The sequence below is a fragment of the Notamacropus eugenii genome, chromosome 3 (assembly GCF_028372415.1).
Source record: "Notamacropus eugenii isolate mMacEug1 chromosome 3, mMacEug1.pri_v2, whole genome shotgun sequence".
NCBI lineage: Eukaryota > Metazoa > Chordata > Mammalia > Diprotodontia > Macropodidae > Notamacropus > Notamacropus eugenii.
In genome coordinates this window covers 269,885,186-269,909,871 of record NC_092874.1, presented here as the reverse complement: position 1 = coordinate 269,909,871, position 24,686 = coordinate 269,885,186, and the positions used below count along the sequence as shown (strand labels likewise).

General features: G+C 37.6%; 1 protein-coding gene across 10 annotated transcripts in view; it reads left to right on the top strand.

Annotated features, from left to right (window-relative positions):
• Nucleotides 1-827, top strand: part of C3H12orf50 (chromosome 3 C12orf50 homolog) — a 39,224-nt gene extending 38,397 nt beyond the window's left edge. For all 10 annotated transcript variants that reach the window (XM_072655528.1, XM_072655532.1, XM_072655527.1 and 7 more), the window contains one exon: nt 491-827. In XM_072655528.1, coding sequence (XP_072511629.1) covers nt 491-516 — 26 coding nt within the window. In that variant the 3' untranslated portion in view covers nt 517-827. The remainder of the gene's footprint in view (nt 1-490) is intronic.
• Nucleotides 828-24,686: the final 23,859 nt, after the last annotated feature.

Genomic DNA, 24,686 nt, shown 5'->3' with positions numbered 1-24,686 from the left:
CATAATGCTAAGATATTTTAATTTCGAATGTCATAAATATCAATATATGTAAAACACATAAACAAAAGCTCTTTGAGAGTCCTCAATAGCATTTAAGAGTATAAAGCATTTTAGAGGTAAAAAGGACCTTAGAGGTCAAACCCAAACTGGGGGTTTGGGAATCCCTTTCCCATGCAACTCCATACTATCATCCCCTACCTCCACTTTTTCAGACTAAGTTACTTGGTTTTCAGTAAGTGTTGCCTTTAGAGTTATGAAGTGGAAAAAAAAGTAATAGAAAGGATAGAAACCCAGCCTCAGCTAGGGTTGGATGACCAACTTTTGTTGATGGGAGAGAAGAAATTCATAGACATTGGTTGAATTAGATATCCCTGAGATGCCCTCTCATTCTGAGATTTGGTGATATTGAACTTGGAACCCCCAAAAATATGAAAATGCCTAAGAAAAGTTATTGGAAGAAATCATTTTTCTGTGTATGTTTTATTATTAGAGCCAAGACGAAATGGAAGCAAGTAAAACAGGAGGTTGAGAGAAGAAAAGGAGAAAAGAGAAAAGTGCTGGACATCCTATGATTTACAATCAAAAATGATAAAAATGCAAATTCAAAGAATGAGATATTCAAGTACTTCATACTATATACTGGATAGCCAAAGATGATAAAATGCAAATTCTGAAAATAAGATGCAGGAAGTACATTGTACTGTTTCAAAAATGATAAAAATGCAAATTACAAACAGATAAGCTGCATGTGTATTTATACAGGTCTGGAATTCATTCAATGCATTTGTCATGAAAGTTTAATAAAATTCAGAAGTTTGACAATTAAAGTCACTCTTTAATTGTAAACCAAGTTATATTGACCACAGATTGAAGGGTAAAATTGTGTCTTTGATCTGTGTTACCAAAGTATTCCTTATGAAAAACCCTCTCCTTTTCTTTTATCTAGATTTCAAAATTGGGCCCTCAGAGGGGACAACTGATGAAGTTAAAAACTAATTGAATGAAGGTCTCAGGGTTACCGTTTGACTGTGATGGGTTATTTCAGTGGAATTCCAATGTAAACACCAAACTTTGATGTGTTCTAGACAGAGACAAAGGTTTGCTAAATATACAAGGCAATTGTTGTACGATGTATTGTAATGGGTAATCCTGGTGCAGAGCCAGTGAGGAGAGTGCCACCTTCAAAACTGGATAGAATTGAGATGAAAATATTCCATATAATGGAAATAAAATAGAAGCTATTCAGAAATGGAAAACAGGACAAACTTGAGAAGAAACTTGGAGTCTAGGGGAATTCATATTTCTATCTGCATGCATCTCTGGTTACTGGTAGGATATTGTTTAATTTTTATTGGGGGAAAATCAGGGTTTTTTAGTTTTTTGTTTTTTTTTTTTTACCCTTTTGTAAAGATGTGATTCCAGTTTTTATGGAGGAGAAGGGGCCCACCATCTATGGATTTTAGTGGCATACTGTCTAAAGCACTCACCAAAAGCTGGAGAGAGAGAGTCAATTGTTTGGGAAACAAAGAGTTGAAAGGGATTAGAAACTGTCAGTGAGACAAGCATGTGATGATTTAAACCTGTGAAGGTGAATCAGGTGACAAGCTGTTCACTGGGCAGTTGATAAGATGACATATGTCCCCACTTAATGAATAGCTCTGCGCTTCTGTAACTTCAACTGGTGATGGAGTAGGAAGTATTCCAAGATAAAAGGTCATCCTTTAAATGTGGTACAGCCCCAACATGTATGTTTGCTTTGTGAATGAATATATACTCTTCAGCCCAGTGCTGAAGAATGGATGAGGGATGAGAGAGAACCTCTCAGAAAGACTTGGCCATAATCATTCTGAGTATTTACCTGTATTGTTCCTGAATAAGAGGAAAATTGTGATGATACTAAGCTATGTTTCTGAGAACCAGTAAACAATGACTCTCAAAACCAATTCTGTCTGTGTGTGTCATTCAGGGATGAGGCTGATGATGGGATAAATTGTGAACCAAGAAGCAAGAACTTGAAATCAAGGCCTAAAGAAGATGGTGAGGAGGGGGGGGGGAGGCCAACAAATGAGGAAAATAACTGAGGATGCTGGGGGCGGGGTTGGGAAATGAAAGAAAATAGAAATAAAGGGGAAAGTAGGGCTTCTTAGAAGAGAAAGCCAATGAGAACTGTCCCTTAACTTGATCTAAAGAGTGAATTTCTTGGAAAGGAACTGGTTTTAAATCAAAAGGACTGGGGACAAATTTAGAAAAAAAAATACTCACTTGATATTTCTAGCTCTTTCAAAATACACCCTTGAGCCTGGATAGAATAACCCTGAATATGGTTCCATAATGGATCTTAAATTAATTTACATGTGTCAGTTTTTCTGAGATAATACTTTATCTATCTAAGGTTTCACAGCTTTTCAAAATACTTTCACATTTTTTAAATCACTTGAGCCTCATGACAACCCTAGCAAGACCCCAGTCTCCTTTACTAGTCCTGGCTTTTTACCAGGGACTGACCTGGACAACAGGGATGGAGACAGGGACAGAAGGTGGAGAAAGGTTTACACTGCTCTCATCTTGTTTTCCTTGAAGTCATCTGACAGTACAAGGGAGTTTTCTGAATGGAACTTTAGGATACTTTTCCTATTGTTGGTTTTTTTTTAATGCTTAGTTAATTAATGCCAATCAATAAGTATTAAGTAGCTACCACATGCCAAGCACTGTGGTACCTGATGGGAATACAAATACAAAGAATGAAACAATTGTTACTCATAATGAAGCATGCATTATAATGAGACACGTACCTAACAAGAATATGTAAAGTTAATAAATGCACATGTGAACGTAAGTTGCAGTGTCTCAAAATTCTCAGTTCAGTTTTAAACTCACTACGTTAAGACGTTTATAAAACCCTATGTATAAAAAATACATACATGTTATATATGTGCATATAGATATGTATATTTCTTTACATAAAGAAGTTATGATAAGGTAGTCTGGGAGGGAGGGCAGTAGAGGGAGGGACATTCAGGAAAGGCTTTATTCAGAAGGCAGTACTTGAAATAAGTCTTAAAGGAAGAGACAGGACAGGAGGCAAGGAGGAGAATACATTCATTACAGGCAGGAGGGCCAACTGCAAAGCTTCCTTAAATACATTTCCATGAATAAGGTACCCTAAGTTTTCAGTCGCTCCATCTTAAGTTTCCACCACATTCTTCTCACTCTATTCTCTCTTATGTGGCCATAGTCTTGTAGTCTGGTTCTGCTTTTCTTCACTTATTTAAAAAAATTATAATTATATTTGTTGAAGAGCTTCCTAAAATTCACATCCTTGCTTTGTTAAATAGCACATGATCTCTAAATGTATGTGCTTATTTTATAAATTGGACATAATAGATAACTGATAGAGTGTTGGACCTTCAAATTTTCACTTGTAGTGTAAGCCTGGCCAAATCATTTAACCTCTTTCTGTCTCAATTTCCTCATCTGTAAAATGGGGTATTATAGCATAGGGTTGTTATGAAGAACAAATGAATCAGTGAAGCATTTTGCAAATTTTAAAGCATTTTAAAATATGTAATTCAGTTTAATATTAAATACCAATACAGTGTTTAACACCAATACAAATTAAATATGCTTTGTCACTTTATCCTCAAATTAATTTCTTGTATTTTATATAAATATGTATATATGTGTGTATATATATGTATGTGTATATATACACACATATATACATACATACACACAGATATACATATATGTACATATACATATATCCATCCATATACACATACACACACAGCCACTCCCGTGAAACTTGACATTGGGATTGCTTATTTCTCCGTTCATTCTCACTGACTTTTCCTCTGGTCTTGGTTAGTTTGTAATCTTTTCTTTTTGGCTCTATTTTCCTCTTCTTTGGCATTATTTCAGGTCTTTCTAGATTTCTTTCTATTCCATACAATTGTCTTGAAAGCATTGTTGTATTTTATTCCATCAATATGCCTCTTATTTACCTATACATTCCCCTATTATCAGCCATTTAGGATGCTCCCAATTTTTCATTATTACACATAATGCTGCCAATGAAAATCTTTGAACAGAAGACTCATTTGGTTTTATTTCTGATAGCACATTGAGGGCATATTCCCAGTGACGGAGTCATGGGGTGAAAGGCAAATGCTTAAGACAAAAGATAAAAATGCATTATTTCCAGAACACAAATTAATAATTTGAATTGAATAATAACACAAGTGAACAGCTTATAAAACTAAATGCAAACAAAAATCATTAAAGAAATCAGAAGAAAAATAATAGTTCACTGAAAAGACAATAATTCCACCTATCAAAATCAGTGGGATACAGTCTAAGAAGTTGTTCTTGGAGATATTTATCTCCCTGAATGCCTGCGTTCTGGGGAGAGACTGTGTCATTGATTTCACTAGTATTGAGAAATTCCAAGTAAGGAAGGCTCTCTCTACCAATGCAGATCAGCAACTTTTCTGCAATTTATAGTTAAGATACCTAGAGCTCCGAAGAGGTTCAGTGATTTGCCAGGGGCCACACAGTATGTGTCAAGGGACTGGATTTAGATCCAGGTCTTTCCTGGCTTTGAGGCCGGATCTCTAGATAATATATCACAGGTACTTGTATTCACATTAATGAGGGGGAAAAATAGAGAAAATGAACTAAACTTATTCCTAAAGGCACTAGGAAAGTATCATACCAATAGTCCCAAGGGAAGTTGGAAGAGAAGTTAAATGAAATAAATGGAATGGAATGTACTTTTGGACATGCCCCAAGAGACAGCGATTCAACAGTTTTGTCAGGGGAGACTCAGTCTCCCTTAGTATTGGTGACTGACCCTGGCTTTCAGACTGGCTCCATTTACCTTTTAGACTTGGATGATCAAGAAGGCAGAGAGAATAGGGAGGAATTTGGAATTACTGGAGTAGTAAATGGAAGGTCACTAGCTGCTGGATGGTTTGGATGAAGCACATCCAACCATAGACAACCTCTGTCTCTTTGTCTCTGTCTCTCTGGAGGGCATTCATTCCTGTATATTTGAAATTTGCTTTGTTTTTTAAGCTGACAAATGTGATAAAACTGAGGATCAAGCCAGTTGCTAAACTGTGCTGTTGCTTGAGTGCAGCTTTGAGGGGGGAGTTATTAGAAACATCCTCAGGGGATAGGGAGGGAGGGAGAGGGAGAACAAAGGTTCTTTATCTGGACAAAGGAGAGAATTATTACAATCAGTTCACAAGGCAGGGAATACATTCACTGCAGTTTCTCAGAGCATCAAATCAAGTCAGGAATGTGGGAAGCTGACAAGCTGGGTGAGTCAGGCATCCAGTATTACCTGACCCCTCTTTAGAAAGGTGATCGTGACTTGTTGCCAAGGGAGTGGCCAGAGAGAAAGCCACTGCCCAGAGGAGTTGACCGGGTCCACAAAAATGTGGATGGAGTAAAATAACTTTGCTAGCTCATATCCACCTGCGAGCAAACACCACTGTTACAAAAGTAAAATTTGAAAAAAATTCATAAAAACAGAAATGGCTCTGGATCCTTATTTTGTCTGATTTACTCCTCAAAATTTATATCTTTAATTTTTGTCTTGACCAAGATGTAAAACCTTAAGGCTTCTCTTATACGGATGAACTATGATCAGGTTTTTTTGATTTTTTGATTTACAGATATAGAAGGCAAGGCAATGAAGTCAGGGGGACAGGTAAATGGGATAAATAATTTCTAAGATGAATGGGTGAGATGAAGAGGGTTAAAGAAAATGTATGTGAAAGCTTGGGAGAGATAATTGTTTGGTGGAATTAAGTGAATTTGTGAATAATAAAAAGGAGATAGGAAGCTTTGCATAATTCTCCAGAGGGGAGGACAGCTCCTTTAGCGGGTGAGTTTCGCTGTGGCTCTCCAGAGTGACTTCTGGGTTTTGTGTAAGAGGTTGGGAAGGAGTTAAGGTGAGTGGGAAAACATCATGGGCAGAGATTCAGGCCAGCAAGTCTGTGTCAAATCTGGAGGCAAGATAACAGCCAGAACCCAGTGGAAATAAGCAGAGACTCCATCTAATCTCTGGAAGCTTCAGTATTTTAATGTAATTGTTTCTTTTGTCTCCACTGATCACTGACCACTTGGAGGAGGAGTCCACCACCCAAGCCTCCTCCTCACTCAGCCACAGCTGAGAACACATTTACAAATAATTACTATTAATGAATAACTAACACATAGCACTTTCAGGTTTGTAAAGTGCTTTACCCATATTCTCTCACTTGATTCTCATAGTGATCCTATGAGGTAAGGGCTATTATTATCCCCATTTTGGGGGCAAGTCACTTAGCTTTGCCTCACTTTCCTCATCTGTAAAATGAGTTAGAGAAGGTGATGGCAAACCACTCCAGTATCTTTGCCAAGAAAACCCAAAATGGGACCATGAAGAGTCAGACATGAAGGAAATGACTCAACAACAAAAAGTGTCTGAGACTGTGTTTGAAACCAGACCTTTTCAATGCCACGTCCGATGTCTTACTCTCCCCGCCAAGGTCCTTAATGTTTGTTGAGAAGAAAATTACAAAATCCTCCAACTGGAGCACAAATGGAAAATGACAGAAATAGATATTAAAGAACAAATTATATATCTGAGCCAGAATTTCAAAACTTTTTTCTCTTCTTTTAAAATTGAGATTTAACACTTTATATTTTCCTAGATTTTGATTTGGCAAGTTTACTTTCATACCAATTTATGACATTCTATTAAGATGTATAAAAATTTTAAAGTTTGGTGGGTAAGAAAGCATCCACATAAGAAAAAAAAACAACAAACAAGCCACAGGTTATTTGATGCCTTGAAGTTAGCTATCATGGGATGTTCCAACCTGAGACCTTGTAACTCTCTATACAGTTTGTTCAGTTTGCTGCATGTAGACATTATGAGTAATCCTAAATTCATTTCCTCCCAATGCTCAACATACCTCCATTCTTTCTCCATATTTTTAACAACAGTATTTTCCAGGGATATTTTAAGACTGCTTCCCAAAAGATTAGTCTCCAAAGGACTGAAGTCAAGAGTGTCAACAGGCAAACACAATATCTTGAGACTTATGTGAAAACCAGGTTTATTGCAGGAGAAAGGAACATACATGCATGTGGAACCCAAAGAATTCACAGTCCTTGCCAAAGGTTGCTTATGTATGATGGTACAACAAAAGGAGGAGAGAAAACAGGAAAGAGGCATGATAGAGGAGGGAAAATGGGTAGTAACCCCTTCTAAAGAGGAGGAGCAAGGTGATGGCATAGCCACATTCTTTTCCCTTGGGAAGGTGTGTGTGTGTGTGTGTGTGTGTGTGTGTGTGTATGTGTTTAATCAGTTACTTAGGTAAAGATATCAGTTCTACATTTATTAATTTGAAGATTTAAAAAGATGTCAATAGGCTCAATGATGGGTCAGATCTAATACGATTAAGATGAAAATAATTCATGGATGAAAAGTTCTGCATTAGTGTTTTGTGGTTTAGTTATGTCCAACTTTTTGTGACCCCATTTGGAGTTTTCTTAGCAAAGACACCGAAGTGGCTTGCCATTCTCTTCTCCAGCTCATTTTACAGAGGATGAAACTGAGGCAAACAGGGGTCAATGACTTACCCAGGGTCACACAGCTAGTAAGTGTCTGAGGCCAAATTTGAACTCAAGTCCTCCTGATTCCTGGCTTGGCACTCTATCCACTGTGCCATCTGGTTGCAAATTAGGGGCAACAATTACTATATAAGGAGGGACTGGAGGCAACGCGACTAGAAAGCATTTCACTTGAAAACATTTTGAGATTTGAGTTGCTTGCAAATTTAGTGCTGAGTCAGTTTTACAGTATTCAACCGAACAAGTGAATAAAACATTAAGCTATATGAATAGAAGTTGATTATCAAGAAAAAGGGAAATGATATTCAGAATGTACTAGTTATACCATATTTGATGTGTTATGTTCAGTTTAGGGCATCACTATTAATGCTGCTATTCTAGAAAGGACTGGGGATACAATAATTTTTGGGAACTTGAGCCTGTAGAAGCCTGGAGGAAGGAGTGGGGAGAGAGAGAGAGGAGAGGAGAGGGGAGGGAGGAAAAGAAGGAAGCAAGGGAGAAGAGAGGAAGGGAAGGAAAGGAGAGAAGGGGAGAGGAGAGTGTATGTTTGTCCATCGTTGCAGAAGAAGACCATGCCATCAGAGAAATAATGACATGACTTGCACTTGACTTTATTTTGAGTGACAGAGGGCTGTGCAGGTCACCAGCCTCACTTCTCCTCCAGAGCCATCTGAATCCAGTGACCAGATATTCATTAGGATGACTGGAGATGACCCAGGATAAGGCAACTGGGGTTAAGTGACTTGCCCAAGGTCATACAGCTAGTGAGTGTCAAGTGTCTGAGGTGAGATTTGAACTCAGGTCCTCCTGACTCCTGCACTGGTGCTCTATCCACTGCACCACCTAGCTGCCCACAAAAAGAGGAGAGTGTATGACTTTAGGCAGGTCTCTTCACTGGTTTGGGCCTCAGTTTTTTTTGTTTGTTGGACCAGTTCACCTCTAAGGCCCCTTTCAACTACAAGTCTATGATCCTATGACCAACACACAATGAAGAAATCCATGCTAGACAACTTTAAAGGAACTTCAGTATCTTATTTTAAGAGATCTCAATAAAGAGAAGGTTCTAAAATTTTTTTTAGTGTTCATTTTCAGTCATGTCCAACAACATGCAAACAAGTATAATTATCCCTTCCACATCATGGGGGTCAAGAGTATGGTGCCCCTGTGATCTGGAAAATTCATGTAAAATTTTTTGGCCCCTCTCTTTGTTCCAGAGAAGATGTCTTGATTCTTTTCTTTTTCTTTTCCTTTACTAACCTCTTATTTTATTCTTTTTTTTTCCAATTTTCAACAATCACTTCTATAAGTTTTAAATTTTTCTCTTCCTTCCTCCCCATCACAGCAAACAATCTTCTATGGGTTCTACACATACATTCTTATTAAACACATTAGTCATGTTGCTTAGAAGAATTAAAATGAATGGGAGAAACCATGAGAAAAGCCAAAACAAAGCACAACAATACAGAAAGTAGTCTGCTTCATTCTGTGTTCCAACACTTTAGTTCTTTCTCTGGATATGGATGGCATTTTGCATCAAGAGTCTTTTGAAAATGTTTTAGGTCCTTGCATTGCTATGAAGGGCTAAGTCTGTTAGAAACAGTCCCCACACGATGTGGATGTTACTATGTGTAATGTTCTCCTGGTTCTCCTTCTTTCACTGAGCATCAGTTCATATAAGTCTTCCCAGATTTTTCTGTTCTTTTTCTTTCATGAGGTGTTTACAGTACCTTATTGTAAAAATTGGGTTAAGTATTTATCTTAAGCTATACATAGATCAATATTAAATAAAAATACTAGCCTTTATGTGTTGTCTGCTGGCTTTTACTTTTTTTTTTTGCAAATTTTAACTTTTTACTTATTCTAAATTTAAAAAAGAAATTGTATGTATTTATGGTATTAAAATATAAAATATGTTTCTATTATACAACACATATTTTATGCAATTTTTAATTTCTAAACTTTTTCTGTGTTATCTGCAGCTTCCACAAAACTCCCCCAAAATATCCACTTAATTTCTTATGGCCACCTGCAATGTATCAAAACTGCGATGAGAAAGTTGAGATGTGGAAGAGATAACAGTATACAAAACAAACTATATGCAGGACAAAGAAGAAATAATTAAGAGAGAGAAAGCACTGGAATTAGGAAGGATTGGGAAAGACTTCCTGTATGTAAAAGGTGGGTTCTTAATTGGGAATTAAAGGAAGTCAGGGAGGTCAGTAGGCAAAGTGGGGTAGAAGGAGAATATTCCAGGTGTAGGAGAAAGCCAGAGAAGATGCTGGGAGCTGAGAAATGGAATGTCTTGTTCACATAACAACTTCAGAGGCCAATATCGCTAGACTGAAGAGGATTTGTTGGGAAGTGAGATTTTAAGAAGATTGGAATGAGAGGAGGGGGCCAGGTTAGAAAGAGCCCAAGTGAGATTCAGTCTCAGGTCTTCCTGAATTCAAGTCCAGATTTCTATCTACTGTAGTATGCTGAAAGTGAATTCTCAGATATTTTAAATCTACAACTAATAAATTTCTGCCACGTGTAGGGCTCTGTGTTGGGCTCTGTAGAGAACTCAAGATGAATATGTCAGAGCCCTCAAGGAGCTCATAGTCTAGTAGGGCTAATAAGATCCATGATGGGTAAGCATTCTTAAGCAAAAAACCAAGCTTTTAATAAGCACCTACTCTGTGAAAGGCACTGGGTTAAGTGTTTTTTATAAATATCTCATCGAATCCTCACTACAATCCTGGTTGGTAGGTGTTATTATAATTCTCCTTTTATGGTTGAGGAAACTGAGGCAGACGGTGGTTAAATGACTCATCCAAGGTCACATAGCTAGTGTCTGAGGCTGAATTTCAATTCAGGTCTTCCTTATTCCAGTCCCAGTGCTCTGTGTACTATGGCACCACCCTGTCTCCCTGTGAGAGAACAAGAATACATGTGAGGCAGAATTTTCTCAAGGGAGAGACCAGAGAAACCTTCATGAGTGTCTCATGGGGTGGTGGCCAGAATGCCGAATCCTGGATTTGAATGCCACTTCTGCCATTTATTGTCCAAATGACCTGGAACCAGTAACTCACTTCACTTCTTTGGGTCTTAGTTTCCTCATCTGTAAAATAGAGCACCATGAGCAGTATAGGAGAATGAGTTTTGTATTTAGAGCCAAAAGTCTTGAGTTCCAGTCCTGGCTCTGCTGGTTAATATCTGTACAGCTTTGGAGAAATTATTCAAGCTCTCTGGTCCTTGATTTCCTCATATATCAAATGGAGCTTGGACAAGACAATTTTTAAGGTAACTGCTTGCTCTAAATCTCCAATTCCCATGACTAGAAGAAGTCTAGGATCCATTCCAGCTCTAAATTCCATGGTAATTACTGTAAAATGAATAATGCAGGTGACTTTTTATTGTATTTTTTCCTCAATGATTTTTTTCTTTTGTTGTCAATGAGATGCTAAAAAACATTAATTTCTAAAATGGACATAAATTTACTGAAAGCTCATTATAAGATCCAATTCAATCCAATCTAACAAAACAGTTATTATGTGTGGGGAAACCTAACCACAAAACAGTCCCTGCTTGTCAGGAAGCTTACCTTCTTGGGAGTGGGGAGGGTGGAGATGGAGGACTCAGAAGCTTTACAGAGAAGTAACTTAGAAAGGAATGCAGGAAGATGCTCTTTGAATTGGGAACGGCCTATTGCTGGGATGTAGAAAATGATGAACTAGTTGATTTAGAAAAACATGAAAAGACTTGGACTTTTGAAAGAAGATGCTATCCACCTTCAGAGAAACAGATACCACGTAGAAATCAGCACAGTATGGTCTTACATATATGTGTATGAATGTATATGTGTATACATGTGTATGTTTATTGATATCTATATGTATATGTATGCATATATATCCATACATATATATATACATATATACGTATATATATATATATATCCATGCTAATTCTAGCCTTCTTTTAGGGAGGGGAAAAACAGCACAAAGTACATAGCAGAGAACACCAGAAAAACAACAAAGAAGCAAAGAAAAGCTGGGCAGTGTTGAAAACAATGTGTAGTATTTATTATATAGGTTTTCTTGAAATGGAAATTTATTGTTTTATATTGAATCCTCTCTTCTTCTCTGCTGTGTATGTGGCAATTTTTTTTTCTTTTCTCATTTTATATTTAAGGGTAAAATAAAAAAAATTACAAAAAATAATAAAATAGAAGCGTACCTTAGAGATACTGTGGGTTTGGTTACAGAGCACCACAATAAAGGAAATATTACAATTTTAAAAAAAAGAAAGTAATGCAAAGTCATTTCAAGAGGGGAGATGGCATTAACACTCAAGATCATGTCAAGATTTCAGGCAGGCAATGGCACCCAGGTCCTTCATACCTGACTCCATACAAAAACGTACAACCAAAAATGTTATTTCCTTCCTGTTGAATTGTCAGTGAGTGGAAACAAATGTATATAATTTTTTTCTTTCATTTTTTTTTAAGATCCTAATTCCTCAAGTTCCAAATGCTCAGCTTAGCTAGAGAGACAGAGATTCATCATTGCTCTGAACACTAGAGGTCACCATCATCATAGCAATGCAAAATATGTTTGCAACTAAATTCCAACTGCAGGACTTTCTGATTTCTAGCACATTGATGCTAGCAGTAGGACTTCTCAAAGATGAAAATAAACAAAGCATGACCTTTTCACTGAAGACACTTTATAACCAGGCCAGATAATTTATTTGAAATCGTAAGGATCCAGGGAAGCTATACTGGGACTTGGGGTTTTCTTTGGCATTTGAAAATAAAAACAGGCAGACAGATGGAGCTAGGGTCACTCTGGGGGTCTATTCTTCTCTCGATGCCCTTGCCTAACCCACATTAGTAATAATGGGTCGCCTGTGTGCACTGAAGAGAGAAAGCCCGTCTGTCCCAGTCCAAGCTCAGGGATGGTCCATAGGCTTCCAAGGGAAAGTCCAAAGTCTTTGTATTTGTGTCGTCTCGGAAAGGTAACTTTTAGAGTCCAAGGACCTACTTAAATCAAACACAGCTGGAGGGGGTTGAGGACCTGTTAGGAGTGTTGGAATCTGGGGATTAAAAGCTTTCATTAAGGGATTAAGTAGGAAGAAATAAACACCAAGTGAGAGACAAATTGAGAAATAGGGCAGGAAGAAAGCCAACACAAAGACTTAAAAAATAAAAAAGGCTGAAAATGGAGCACTTGAATCTGTGAATAACGAGGAAACACAATCGTGAAGTATGGGGAACAGTAAGTCAGACAGCAGGAGATGGGATGACACAGATAAATTAGCTGTCAAAAATAACAGAAGATGTAAAATCCATTTAAAAAATCACACAAATAGATGCAGAATGGCTACCATTGTTGAATATTTTATTACTTGATGTAGGAACTTCAGCTATTTGGATAAACAAGTTGAAAAGTTTCTGTGTTTTACTACAATTTCTCCAGGCACTGCTTTCCCCTCTGCTGAAGTACTAGTGTGTGTCCAGGCATAAATTTAAGCTAAGATGATATATTTCTTGACTATGGCTTTTTTCTTTCTTTCTTTTTTTCCTTTTCTTTTTATGCGATGCTTGTAGAATGGCATTATACAGTGAATAGTCTATATATTTTGTCCCTGCTGTAGAGATATAGGATGAATGCCCTGTACCTGAACACTCTAAAAACCACTGGTTTTAGTGTATGGACTAAAATCAAGGGAGCCCCGATTCTGGTGCAATAGAATGGATATGACGTTAGAGTCAGAGGAAGCCAATTCCAAACTAAACTGCCATTGACGATAGCAGATTTAGAGCTGAGGTCAGTATGGGGATTTAATTCAACTCCTTCACTTTACAGATATGGAAACTGAGTCCCAAAGGGCATTTCCTTTTGCCTAAGTTCACAGTAACTTTAAGTGGATGAACTATTGTCTGAATGCCAGTTTTCTCCACTGTGCCCTGCTGCTTATTCCTCCTGTAACCTTGGAGGAAATCGTTAAACCTTTCTGTACCTCACTTTGCTCACGTGTAAAAAAAAAAAAAGGGAGTTGGACTAGATAAGTTCTAAGGTAGCTATCAGCTTTAGATCTATGATCCTTTGATTTGAAGTCATTAAGTGATAGAGGCAGTGTAACATGTTGGAAAAAGAGGCGACTTAGAAGCCAGGAGAGACCTGAATTCAAATCCTGTCTCTGATATATACTAGTTTTACATATAATCAATCAATTAATAAATACTTATTACGTACCTACTATATGTACATGCTTTGACACTGTTAGTCGTGAGGGCTTATGGAAAATTATGTCAAAATTTGGTTGCCCAGAGAAGTTTATCAATATTGTACATCAATTTCATGATGACATGTTTGCCCGGGTTCTGGATAATGGACAATGCTCTCATACCTTTCTAGTCACCAGTGGAGTGAAACAGGGCTGTGTGCTTGCTCCCATGCTTTTTAGCATGATGTTTTCAGCCATGTTACCAAATGCATTCAATGAGGATAAACATGGCATCAAGGTCAATTACAGTACTAATGGTTAATTTCTTGAATTTGAAAAGGCTACAAGCCAAGACCAAAGTGGAGGGAATCTGGGTGCATAATTTTCTGTTTGCAGATGATTGTACATTCAACACAGTCTCTGAAGCTGAGATGCAACAAAATATGAATTAATTCTCTGCTGCCTGTGCTAATTTTGGCCTAATAATCAACACCAAGAAAACACAGTGCTCTGTCAGCCACCACCACACCAGCCACACATGGAACCATTGGTTATAACAAATGGAGAAGTTTTGAATACTGCGGATAAGTTCACTTACCTTGGTAGTGTACTTTCCATGGATGTACACATTGACAATGAGGTTGATGCACACTTTGCCAGAGCTAGTTCAGTGTTTGGGAGACTCTGAAGAAAAGTTTGGGAGAGAAGAGATATTAGACTGACTACCAAACTGAAGGTCTACAGAGCTTTGTGCTGACCTTGTTGTTATTTGCTTGTGAAACGTGAACAGTTTATCAGCACCATGCCAGGAGACTGAATCGCTTCCATTCGAACTGTCTTAGGAAGATTCTGAGGATCACCTGGCAAGATAAGGTACCAGACACTGAAGTCCTTGCTTGAGCTGAACTGCCAAGTATTCAAACTATGCTCCAGAGAGTGCAATTCCAATGGTCTGGCCATGTTGTTAGAATACAAAATATACACTTTCCAAAAAGACTATTTTATGGAGAACTCACATGGGGCAGGTGATCACATGGTGACCAGAAGAAGTGATACAAAGACACTCTCAAGGTCTCTCTCAAGAACTTTGGATTTGACTGTGCAACATGCGAGACAGTGGCACAGGACTGCTCAGCATGGCATGACCACATAAGAAAAGGTGCTGTGCTCTTTGAGCAAAGCAGAATTGAGACAGCACAAAGTAAATGCATGACATGCAAATTTGGGATATCCACCCCAAATATTCACACAGACTATCTGTGCCCAACCTGTGGTAGGGCATTCCAAGCTCATATTGGTCTGATCAGCCACAGTCGGACACACTGAAATTTCACTTTATCATGGTGATGTCACTTTGGTCCTCTTCGAAGATGAAAGACAACAACCATATGTCAGGCACTATACTAAGCACTTGGGTCAATTAATTTCCCATTATTTTGGTGTTATAAGTTTCAGAGAAGGTATTGATCTGCAGTGGTTGAGGGAAAACTTCTCATCTTGAAAGTCCATATGCCATCATAGGTCCACTTCCTATCCCTTACTATGTGACAGAAAATCCAGGCTCGAGGAATAAATGAGGATATGATTAAGCAATGGAAAACTGACCCATATTTGCTTCATAGCTAGCAATCATTGGGTTCCTTTAAATGGTCAGTCCCCTAATACCTCTAATAACTCACACCAGAGTCATAACTAGTAGTTTTCATACTGGGGCAAACAGCATGAAACAAACTTTTAAAGACAAATTATGTTGAGGGTATCAAAGAGACCACAATTATGTCCTATGAAAGGGATTCAGAGACCTTGGCATACTAGCTTTCATGGATGGAGCCTTGAGAATTTGGCAAATCCACTGATGGGGAGGTTACTACCCAATCCTGGAGATGTAACAAATATGTTTATGTATGAAGATTCAAATATGATATGTATGAAGACTCAATTCAAACTCAACTCATTAGAACATTCACTAAAGATCACAGATTTAGGTCAGGAAGGAACCTTAGGGACCCAAACTCTACGTTGTATAGATAAAGAAACTGAGACTCAAGGAGATTAAATATATCATTTTATAAATCCATAAGAATGAATCTGGAAGCAATTTCTCTGCTCTCCCTTCTCCCCCCCCCATCCGTTAGACTTTCTGGTAGAACTCCACCAATTTGGTGTCTGAATTTCAAGGGTATTCACCACTAGATGGCACAAAGAGGCTTCTAAATTACTGTATCTCCACGAATTCGAAGATAGTTCTAAGACATTGACCCCAGAGCCTGCATCCACTCAACACTGTCAATCTTCCTTCTTTTCTTTGAACAAATAAACAATTAAATCCCCAGTATAAATATTAATAAACTTGTTGTATTTCAGGAAGACAGAGCTGTCTCCAATTACATTAGATTACTTCTGGTTTTGTTTTTACCCACTAGGGCCCTTGGTTAAACTTTCTGCCCTAAGTCTCTACTTGTTCTCCCTCCAGCATTTTTCTGCCCCCAGCTGAGAATCCCCAGCTGTGTGACTTGAAATGAGGTCCTCTGCTGAACTTAATTAATCATGTTCTCTCCAAGTGGTTGTTTACCCAGGGTCAGGTGTGGATAAAGTGGGGACAACTTTCTCTCTATTCCCTTCCCACCTAGTGCCAAACTGAACTTAATCCTTGGAAAAGAAGTTGGCAGATGTCCAGAACCTCTCAGTGCCCAGGACTGTTTCTTTTTTTTTTCAAATTCAATCAAAAAGGAATATTTAACATACGATGGAAGTATGCATTAAACAGTCTCTTCTGCTGTATGCCTTCTAACTTATTTTCTGTTCTGCACAATATAGGGAAAGGAACATAGACTCTGGAGTCACAGAAACTGGGTTCAAATCCTGCTTTCGATGTTTACTACTTGTTTGTTATTAGGCCAGTTACATAAACTTCTCTGGATTCTCAGTTTCCTCCTCTTTGAAGTGAGAGGATCAGATTAGATGCTCCTGAGATCCCTAGATAAATGGTCCTAAGATTGGGTAGTGACATTCTAGATGGTGGAGAACTTGGAGCCGAGTGGATGGGATATATATCTAGTTTCTAATTTATTAGAAGGCGAATGTATAAATGATTGAAGGGTTGTTCGTGATATTTGCCAGTCCTTCCTCCTTATGTATGTTGTTATTCAGTCGTGTCTGACTCTTTATGACCCCATCTGGGGTTTTATTGGCACAGATCATGGAGTGGTTTGCCATTTCCTTCTCCAGTTCATTTTACAGATAAGAAAACTGAGGCAAACAGGGCAAAGTGACTTGCCCAGGATCACACAGCTAGCAAGTATTTGAGGCCAGCTTTGATCTCAGGTAGACGAGTCTTGCTGGCTCCAGGCCCATCACTCTATTCACTGTGTTACCTATCTGCCCAGGGGATCGTAACAACACCAACAATAAAGCTTTAAGGTTCTTTCCTCACAGTAAATCCTGAAGTGGCGACTGTTATCATTCCCATTTTACTGATGAACAAACTGTGGAGAAATGAATTGGCCAGAGTCCTGTGGCTAGCAAATGTCAGAACCCAGATCTCCTGACTCCAAGACCAGGGTTCTCTAGTGACAAACAGAGAAGTGGGCTGAAGTGTGGGGAGTGAAAGGAATAAGTAAACCCTGCATGAGGTGGACCAGAGGCAGGCACCAGAGAGGAAGAAGTACTTTCTCTGACTCCACAGTTTCTCCTAAGGCTGACCCTACATGCCTCTTTGGCTTCTAATCTCAGGGACAGAAGCAAATCTAGTTTACTGTTTCTTTGCAAATTGGTTCTGCACATAGTATAAGCAGCATGATACAGTAGGAGAACACTGGATTTGTAGAGAAGATGTGTGTTAAAATGCTGATTTTGTCACTTCTTTCCCATGTGACCATGGACAAATCCCTCTGTCTTCCTCAGCATCTCCATCTGTAAAAGGGGAGGTGTCCCTTGCACTTCTAAAACTATGATCTTATGACTTCATTATCCAATAAAACTTTTTATTTTTGTGTATTCTGATTTCCCATATGTTTTAAACCTTAATATTTTACTTCAGTACCTGAAGTCACTTACAATTACTATGCATGTCCATATATATATATGTATATATATATATATCCTCATATGGAGTTCTGAAATCAATGAGCTTTGGGCCCTGAGAATAATATTCATAATAATATAATGATTATTTTGGTAGTAGTGAGGTCAAATAATCTGAATTTTCAATCTTTTTCTTTTGATTTATGAAAAGTAGGGTCTCATTTGGGTTATTTTGAATATCAGGGGGCCATCACCAGTTGTCTTGATCTATCACTGGACTCCAATGACTCTAGAGGAGAAGGTGAGGTTGATGATGACTTTTCACAGCCCTGCCTCACTCAAATCCAATTGACTTGCAAGTCAAGACATCATCATCCTTTTGAGAACAGAGACCGAACAGCAGCAATTTTGAACTCATGCCATATTAACCCTTCAAATTCAAAAGCTTGTTTCACATGTTCAGAAGTCAAATGGCAGTACATAACATCTGTGTAACATCAGGCTGACAGTGTAAATTTTGTTTGTTGTTGTTATTGGTTAAGAAGAGTTATTAGCTTTTTGTTGAGAGAGCAGGGTCAAATTGATTCTTATTGCTGATCTATTCAAATTGCACTATAGTTTGTTATATCCTCTTTTGCTTTAAGAAAACCCAATATATCCCATGCCCAAGCATTCCAAATATATATATATATGTATATATATACATATATATATATATATACATATGTTAGGAAATGATTAACCATGTGACAAAAGGTGGCTTGCAAGAGTAGTAATCTTAGGGTCCCTTTAAAAAGGCCATTCCCCTAATGTCTTTAATAACTCACACCAGAGCCATAGCTAGGAATATTCATACTGGGTCAAGCAGCATAGGTCATATACTAAAATAAACTTTTAAATGTTGGGGCTATCAGGGAGACCATAGTTCTGTTTTATAAAAGGAATAAAGAGTCCTTGGGGATACCACTTTTGTGGATGGAGCCTCCAGGATGGGGCAAGTCCACTGATGAGGAGGCTACCTAAGGGAGAATGACAGAGTTGAACTTAAGGGCACTGGTGGGACATAGGATGCGCAACACCTTGTAGTTCATATATATATATATACATATTTAATTTTAAATGCTTTCTTTTAGATGCTTAGTTCATTGTTTTTATGATTTTGAAGTATGTGTTATCAACACACTTAAAATTTCAGTAACCTGTCACAAAGCCCATCTTAATGATGACTTTAACTCACCTGCTTTAGTTTGATGAATAACTTATAATGGACACTTCTCTCTATACAATGTCAAGAGGATGCCCCCAAGATATTGGGTGGGATCCCCTGTGGGATATTTTATGAAAGAACATGGACAAGAATTGCTTAGAGCAAGTGAGCATGGCTGGGTTGCAATGTACCCCGTGTCAGGGACTCCTCAAACTGATGAGATCATAGATTTGTTGAAGTATTGAGAAACATGAAAAGTGATTTATATCACAGAAATTCAATTTACATACAGCGTGTCAGTAATACATCAATGTATCAATATATTTGTTGACTTAATTTGTTAACAGGAACTTCTGCTATTCAAGATAAGCTCCCAAAGATGATTTTCTAGTGCTTCTAATTTCTAAACGTTTATATTTAAAATACCGTTGCCAGAAGTCTTGACTTTTTTCTTGACACTGGACCCTGATGACTCTGGAGGACAGAGTGAGAATGATGACTTTGAGCAGCTCTGCCTCACTTAAATCCAAGTAATGTGCAAGTCAAGACATTACCCTCGTGATGTCACTGGTCCTCTTTGAGAATGAAGGATAAACAACAATTTAAAATGCTAGCTGTTCTGATATCTGACGTTTTCATTTAAACTTCCAGAAGTCCTAATTTCAAGCTTTTAGATAATATTTTAAGGTTTGTAAAATATTTCACATATATTATCTAATTTGATTGTTGCAATTACCCTGAACTCTTATAATGACCATTTTACTGATAAAAAAACTAAATCTGAGAGTGGTTGTGACTGATCCAGGATCAAGGAGACAGTAAATGTCTCAGGCAGGATTCTAATTTAGGTGTTTCTGAATCTAAATGCATTATGTTTTTCATTATGTTACCTAACTGCCAAGTGATATTGGTTCAAGTAAACCAAGAATTTAGTACAAAGCTTATTTTTTGCCCTGGTTTACTTATGAAGGGTCTACTAGAGCATCCTGGTCTTTTGTTTCCATTCTGTTAATCAGTCACAATTATTGAATTCCTAATGTCCATGCAAAGAAAAAAGTGTTGGATAATAGTTTAAAAAGCCTTAAATTACATAGTTAGCATGGAGCTTTAAATTTTTTCTAATGGTCTGACTATAAATGAACTTATTGATCTTCCAACAATGCTATTTAAAGATGTTAACTCTTTGCTGCCAGTCCTAAAGCACTCCTGACAGTAAGGGCTTTTAGAATGAATGAAAAAGCAAAAGGGAACTGGTGGATAGAGAGCCATGGACCTGGAGTCAGGAAAACCTGAGTTCAAATTTGGCCTCAGACACTTACTAGCTGTATGTCCTTGGGCAAATCACTTGTTTTCTGTTTGCCTCAGTTTCCTCAACTGTAAAATGGGGATAATAACGGTTATTCCACTGTTGTAGTGAAGATCAAATGAGATAATATTTGTAAGTACTTCGTACAGGTGTTTAATAAGACCTTCCTTCCATCTTTCTTTCTTTCCTTCCTTCTTTTCTTCCTTCCTTCCTTCCTCTTTATGTTCATTTGTTCATTTCTTATTTGCAGTATTTATAATAAATTCTATTATATCAACAAATATATGTATATATAAATTATATATTAATAAATCTTATCTCCCTTTTTTCATCAGAATCCCATAGGAACATTCCACCACTTGGTAATATTTGCTTATTGAAGAAAGAAGAGCAATAACTTGTAATCTAACTCCAACTCCTGTTTGCTACCTGTTTCCAAAGGATATTTCTGTTGAGTAGAGTAATAATATCAACAAAATTTTATATTTTCATATATCTTTACAGTTGGCAAAGTTCCTTTTATATACAGGCAACCTACCTTAATAGAAAGAGCATCAGGGCTGCAGCCAATAGAGACCTACGTTCAAATTCTGATTCTCTCATTCATTAGGTATATGACCACAGGCAAGTCACTTTGCCTCTACCAGAATCGATTTCTTCATCTATAAAATGAGGATAGTAATACCTATGCTACTTGTCTAATTGGGCTATTATGAGGGTGGAACAAGATCATAGCACCATTAATTTCTAACTGAAAGGGACCTCAGAAGTCATCTAGTCCAACCCCCTCATTTTATAGATGTAGTAACAGCTGCAGGATGTTAGAGTGACTTACCCAGGGTCATAAAGGTGGCAACATTTGAATTTAGATCTTCTGACTCCAGAACCAATATTCTTTGCAATAAACTAGGCTGAACTTTGCAAACCTTAAAGTGGTTCAGAAATGACAGCCTTTCTTATCTCACTGATTTCTCCCAACAACCATGAAGTGGGTAGGTATTACAAGCCTCATTTTATAAATGGAGAAACTTAGGCTTAGGGAGGTTATGAAATTTGTCCAATGCCACACAGCAAATAGAGAAGAAAAGACTCCTCCTCAGATTTTCTGGCTCCAAGGAAATTGGGTTGGGGAATATTTCTGAAAGGCCAGCTTGTTCATCAGCTTGAAACTCAGGCAATGACTCACACATAGATCCTCGATTCTACTGAGGCTTTAAGTGCCACAATGAAGCCCAAGGAGGATGTCCTCAAATGGAATATTTGTAAAGTACTTAGCACAGTACCTGATATAAATAAGGGCTTAATGAATTATTATCCTATCCATCCATCCATCCATCCATCCATCCATCCATCCATCCATCCATCCATTTATCCATCCATCCATTTATCTATTCATCTATCTATCCATCCATGCATCCATCCAGGCATCCAGGCATGCATGCATGCATGCATGCATGCATGCATGCATCCATCCATCCACCCATCCATCCATCCATCCATCCATCCATCCATCCATCCATCTATCTATCTATCTATCTATCTATCTATCTATCTATCTATCTATCTATCTATCTATCTAATCCATCCATCCATCCATCCATCCATCCATCTATCTATCTATCTATCTATCTGTCTATCTATCTATCTATCATCTATCTATCTATCTATCTATCTATCTATCTATCTATCTATCTATCCATCCATCCAGGCATCCAGGCATGCATCCATCCGTCCATCCATCCACCCATCCATCCATCTATCCATCTATCTGTCTGTCTATCTATCTATCTATCTATCTATCTATCTATCTATCTATCTATCTAATCCATCCATCCATCCATTCATCCACCCATCCCTTGTGTACCACCCCTACAAATAAAGCTGGGAAACATGATTTTTATGATTACCCCTTCTTAGGATGTAGAAGGCAAAGAAAGAAAAAAGACTGGGAAAAAGCAGCAGAGAGAAATCCCCCTGCTTCTCCCTCTGCTATGTTTCCAGTCTGAAAGTTGTCTAATGCTTAATATTTCTTACTTTAAGGCCATGGATTCCTGCTGCTTGATTTAAGGCATTAAGAAAGCCACCAGCTTGCTCTGTGCTGAAATTGCCTAAGAATAAACAGCCTCGTGAGTTGAACACTTCTGGGTTCTCATTGTCTAGTTCACTTTTAGCTTTCCTTTGCTATTTGGCAGGTTCTTAGGATATCATAGGGTGCACTCTTATGTCTTACAGTATTAATGATACCAAAGGGAGGCATGGGAAACTTTTGCTTGAAGATGTCTGCAACCCTCTTGTGTTTTAAGGATCTTTTTTTTCATTTAGTTTCCTTTTATTCCTTCTTCCCTTTGCCCAGTAGAAGCTGCAATTTTCCATTTCTTGCTTCTACTAACATTTCCTCTCCAGCTGACACAATGAATTAAGGTTGTTATTAAGCTACCAATCTATTCCTTTGGGGCCACCTTATTTCTCCTAACTGTAGGTAGAGCCTTTGGGGGAACCTGCTGTGTGTGACTTACAAAGCTAGGCAATGTGTAGCAGAAGCCAGCTTTCACCTTCCATGCTCATTTCATATTCATAGAATTCCCCCTTAGGTACTGAGCCAATAAAATAGAAGACCCCTGCCCTCTATGAGCTTATGAGTTATTGGCATTCCTGAAGATGAGTGAGGTTACAGGCAAACAACCAAGCTGTTAGGCTGAGGGGAAGGAGCAGCATTAAGAGAATGTGGATATGGGAATGATTCAGAGAGTACCCAGCTAATAATACTTTCTGTACAATTTTCCAGTTTTCTGCCCCTGGAGAACTCTGAATATTTCTCTTCATAGAGAGGGGAATTTACTGAGAGTAAGTACTGTGATCCAAACTCCAAACCGTATTGCAAAATATGTGTAATCACAGAGTAGGTACTGATTATGCAAATAAGTCTGGAGGATATGTGTCTTTATAGTAGATTTTTGGCATAGATCAAGACAATGGATGAACTGGAGTTTTGATTTATTTTTTTTCTTTTTATTCAGAAATATTATTTACTCCTAAGAATGCATCTTTGAATGAAGTTTTGCATTCCTGGGTATTATTAAATTCAGAAGCATACCTGAAATAACAATTAAGGGATTTGGGGTTGGGGAAGGGAAAGTCTCTTCTTATTCCTTTTCACATCTATGGTCATTTGTCTAAAAACTCCTTCAATTGATACTTAAGGGTATTACTTATTTTTGAGCAGTTAATAAATCATTCTTCCCTCCTTCCTTCCCTTTCTCCCTCTCTCCTTCCTTCCTTCCTTCCTTCCTTCCTTCCTTCCTTCCTTCCTTCCTTCCTTCCTTCCTTCCTTCCTTCCTTCCTTCCTTCCTTCCTTCTTTCCTTCCTTCCTAATTGTAGTTGGTAAATACATTGATCAGAATTCTCACATTTCAAAGTCTGTTTTTATAATGCTGTCCTATAAATTGTTCTGGTTTTGCTCACTTCACTTCAGCTTATAGAAATCTTTCCAGATTTCTCAGAAATCATTCCCTTGGTCTTTTCTTGCCACATAATAAATGCTTTTTCATTTTCATTGTTTTGTTTTCTTACCATGGGGAATCTAGGGTAGTAGCAGAAGTTTACAGGACTCTATAAGTCCTTGGAGAAGAGAAAAAGTTTATCACAAAGGAAAGAGAAGGTGCCTTGTAAATTTATGGATATATATATATATATATATATATATATATATATATATATGTGTGTGTGTGTGTGTGTTTGTGTGTGTGTGTGTGTATGTGCATATATATGTGTATATATTTATATATACATATATACATATACATACACACATAACATATATATGCATATATACATATATATATATATATATATATATATATATATATATATATATATATATATATATATATATATACCCTTTGTGATGTTTTGTTAGACAACTAGGTGATAGAGTTTACAGGAAGTTGGTCTTGGAATCAGGAAAACCTGAGTTCAAATCTTATCTCAAAAATTTACTAGGTGTGTGACCCTGGGCAACTCGCTTAACCTCTCTTTGTCTCAGTTCCCTCTTCTATAAAATGAGGATGATAATTGTACCTACCTCACAGGGATGTTGTTAGGATCAAATATGATATATTATTGCGTGTTATATGATAACATATGTCAAGTGCTTTGCAAACCTTTAAATGATGTACAAATGAGGCTATCAACATTTTATTGGATTTAAGGAAAATCTATAGTTAATATCTTTTTAACCTTATGGGAGCTGAGAACCCATTTCCTTTCATTTTATTTTTTTTGAAGATGTAGACTTGAGGCAGATTTTAAAGT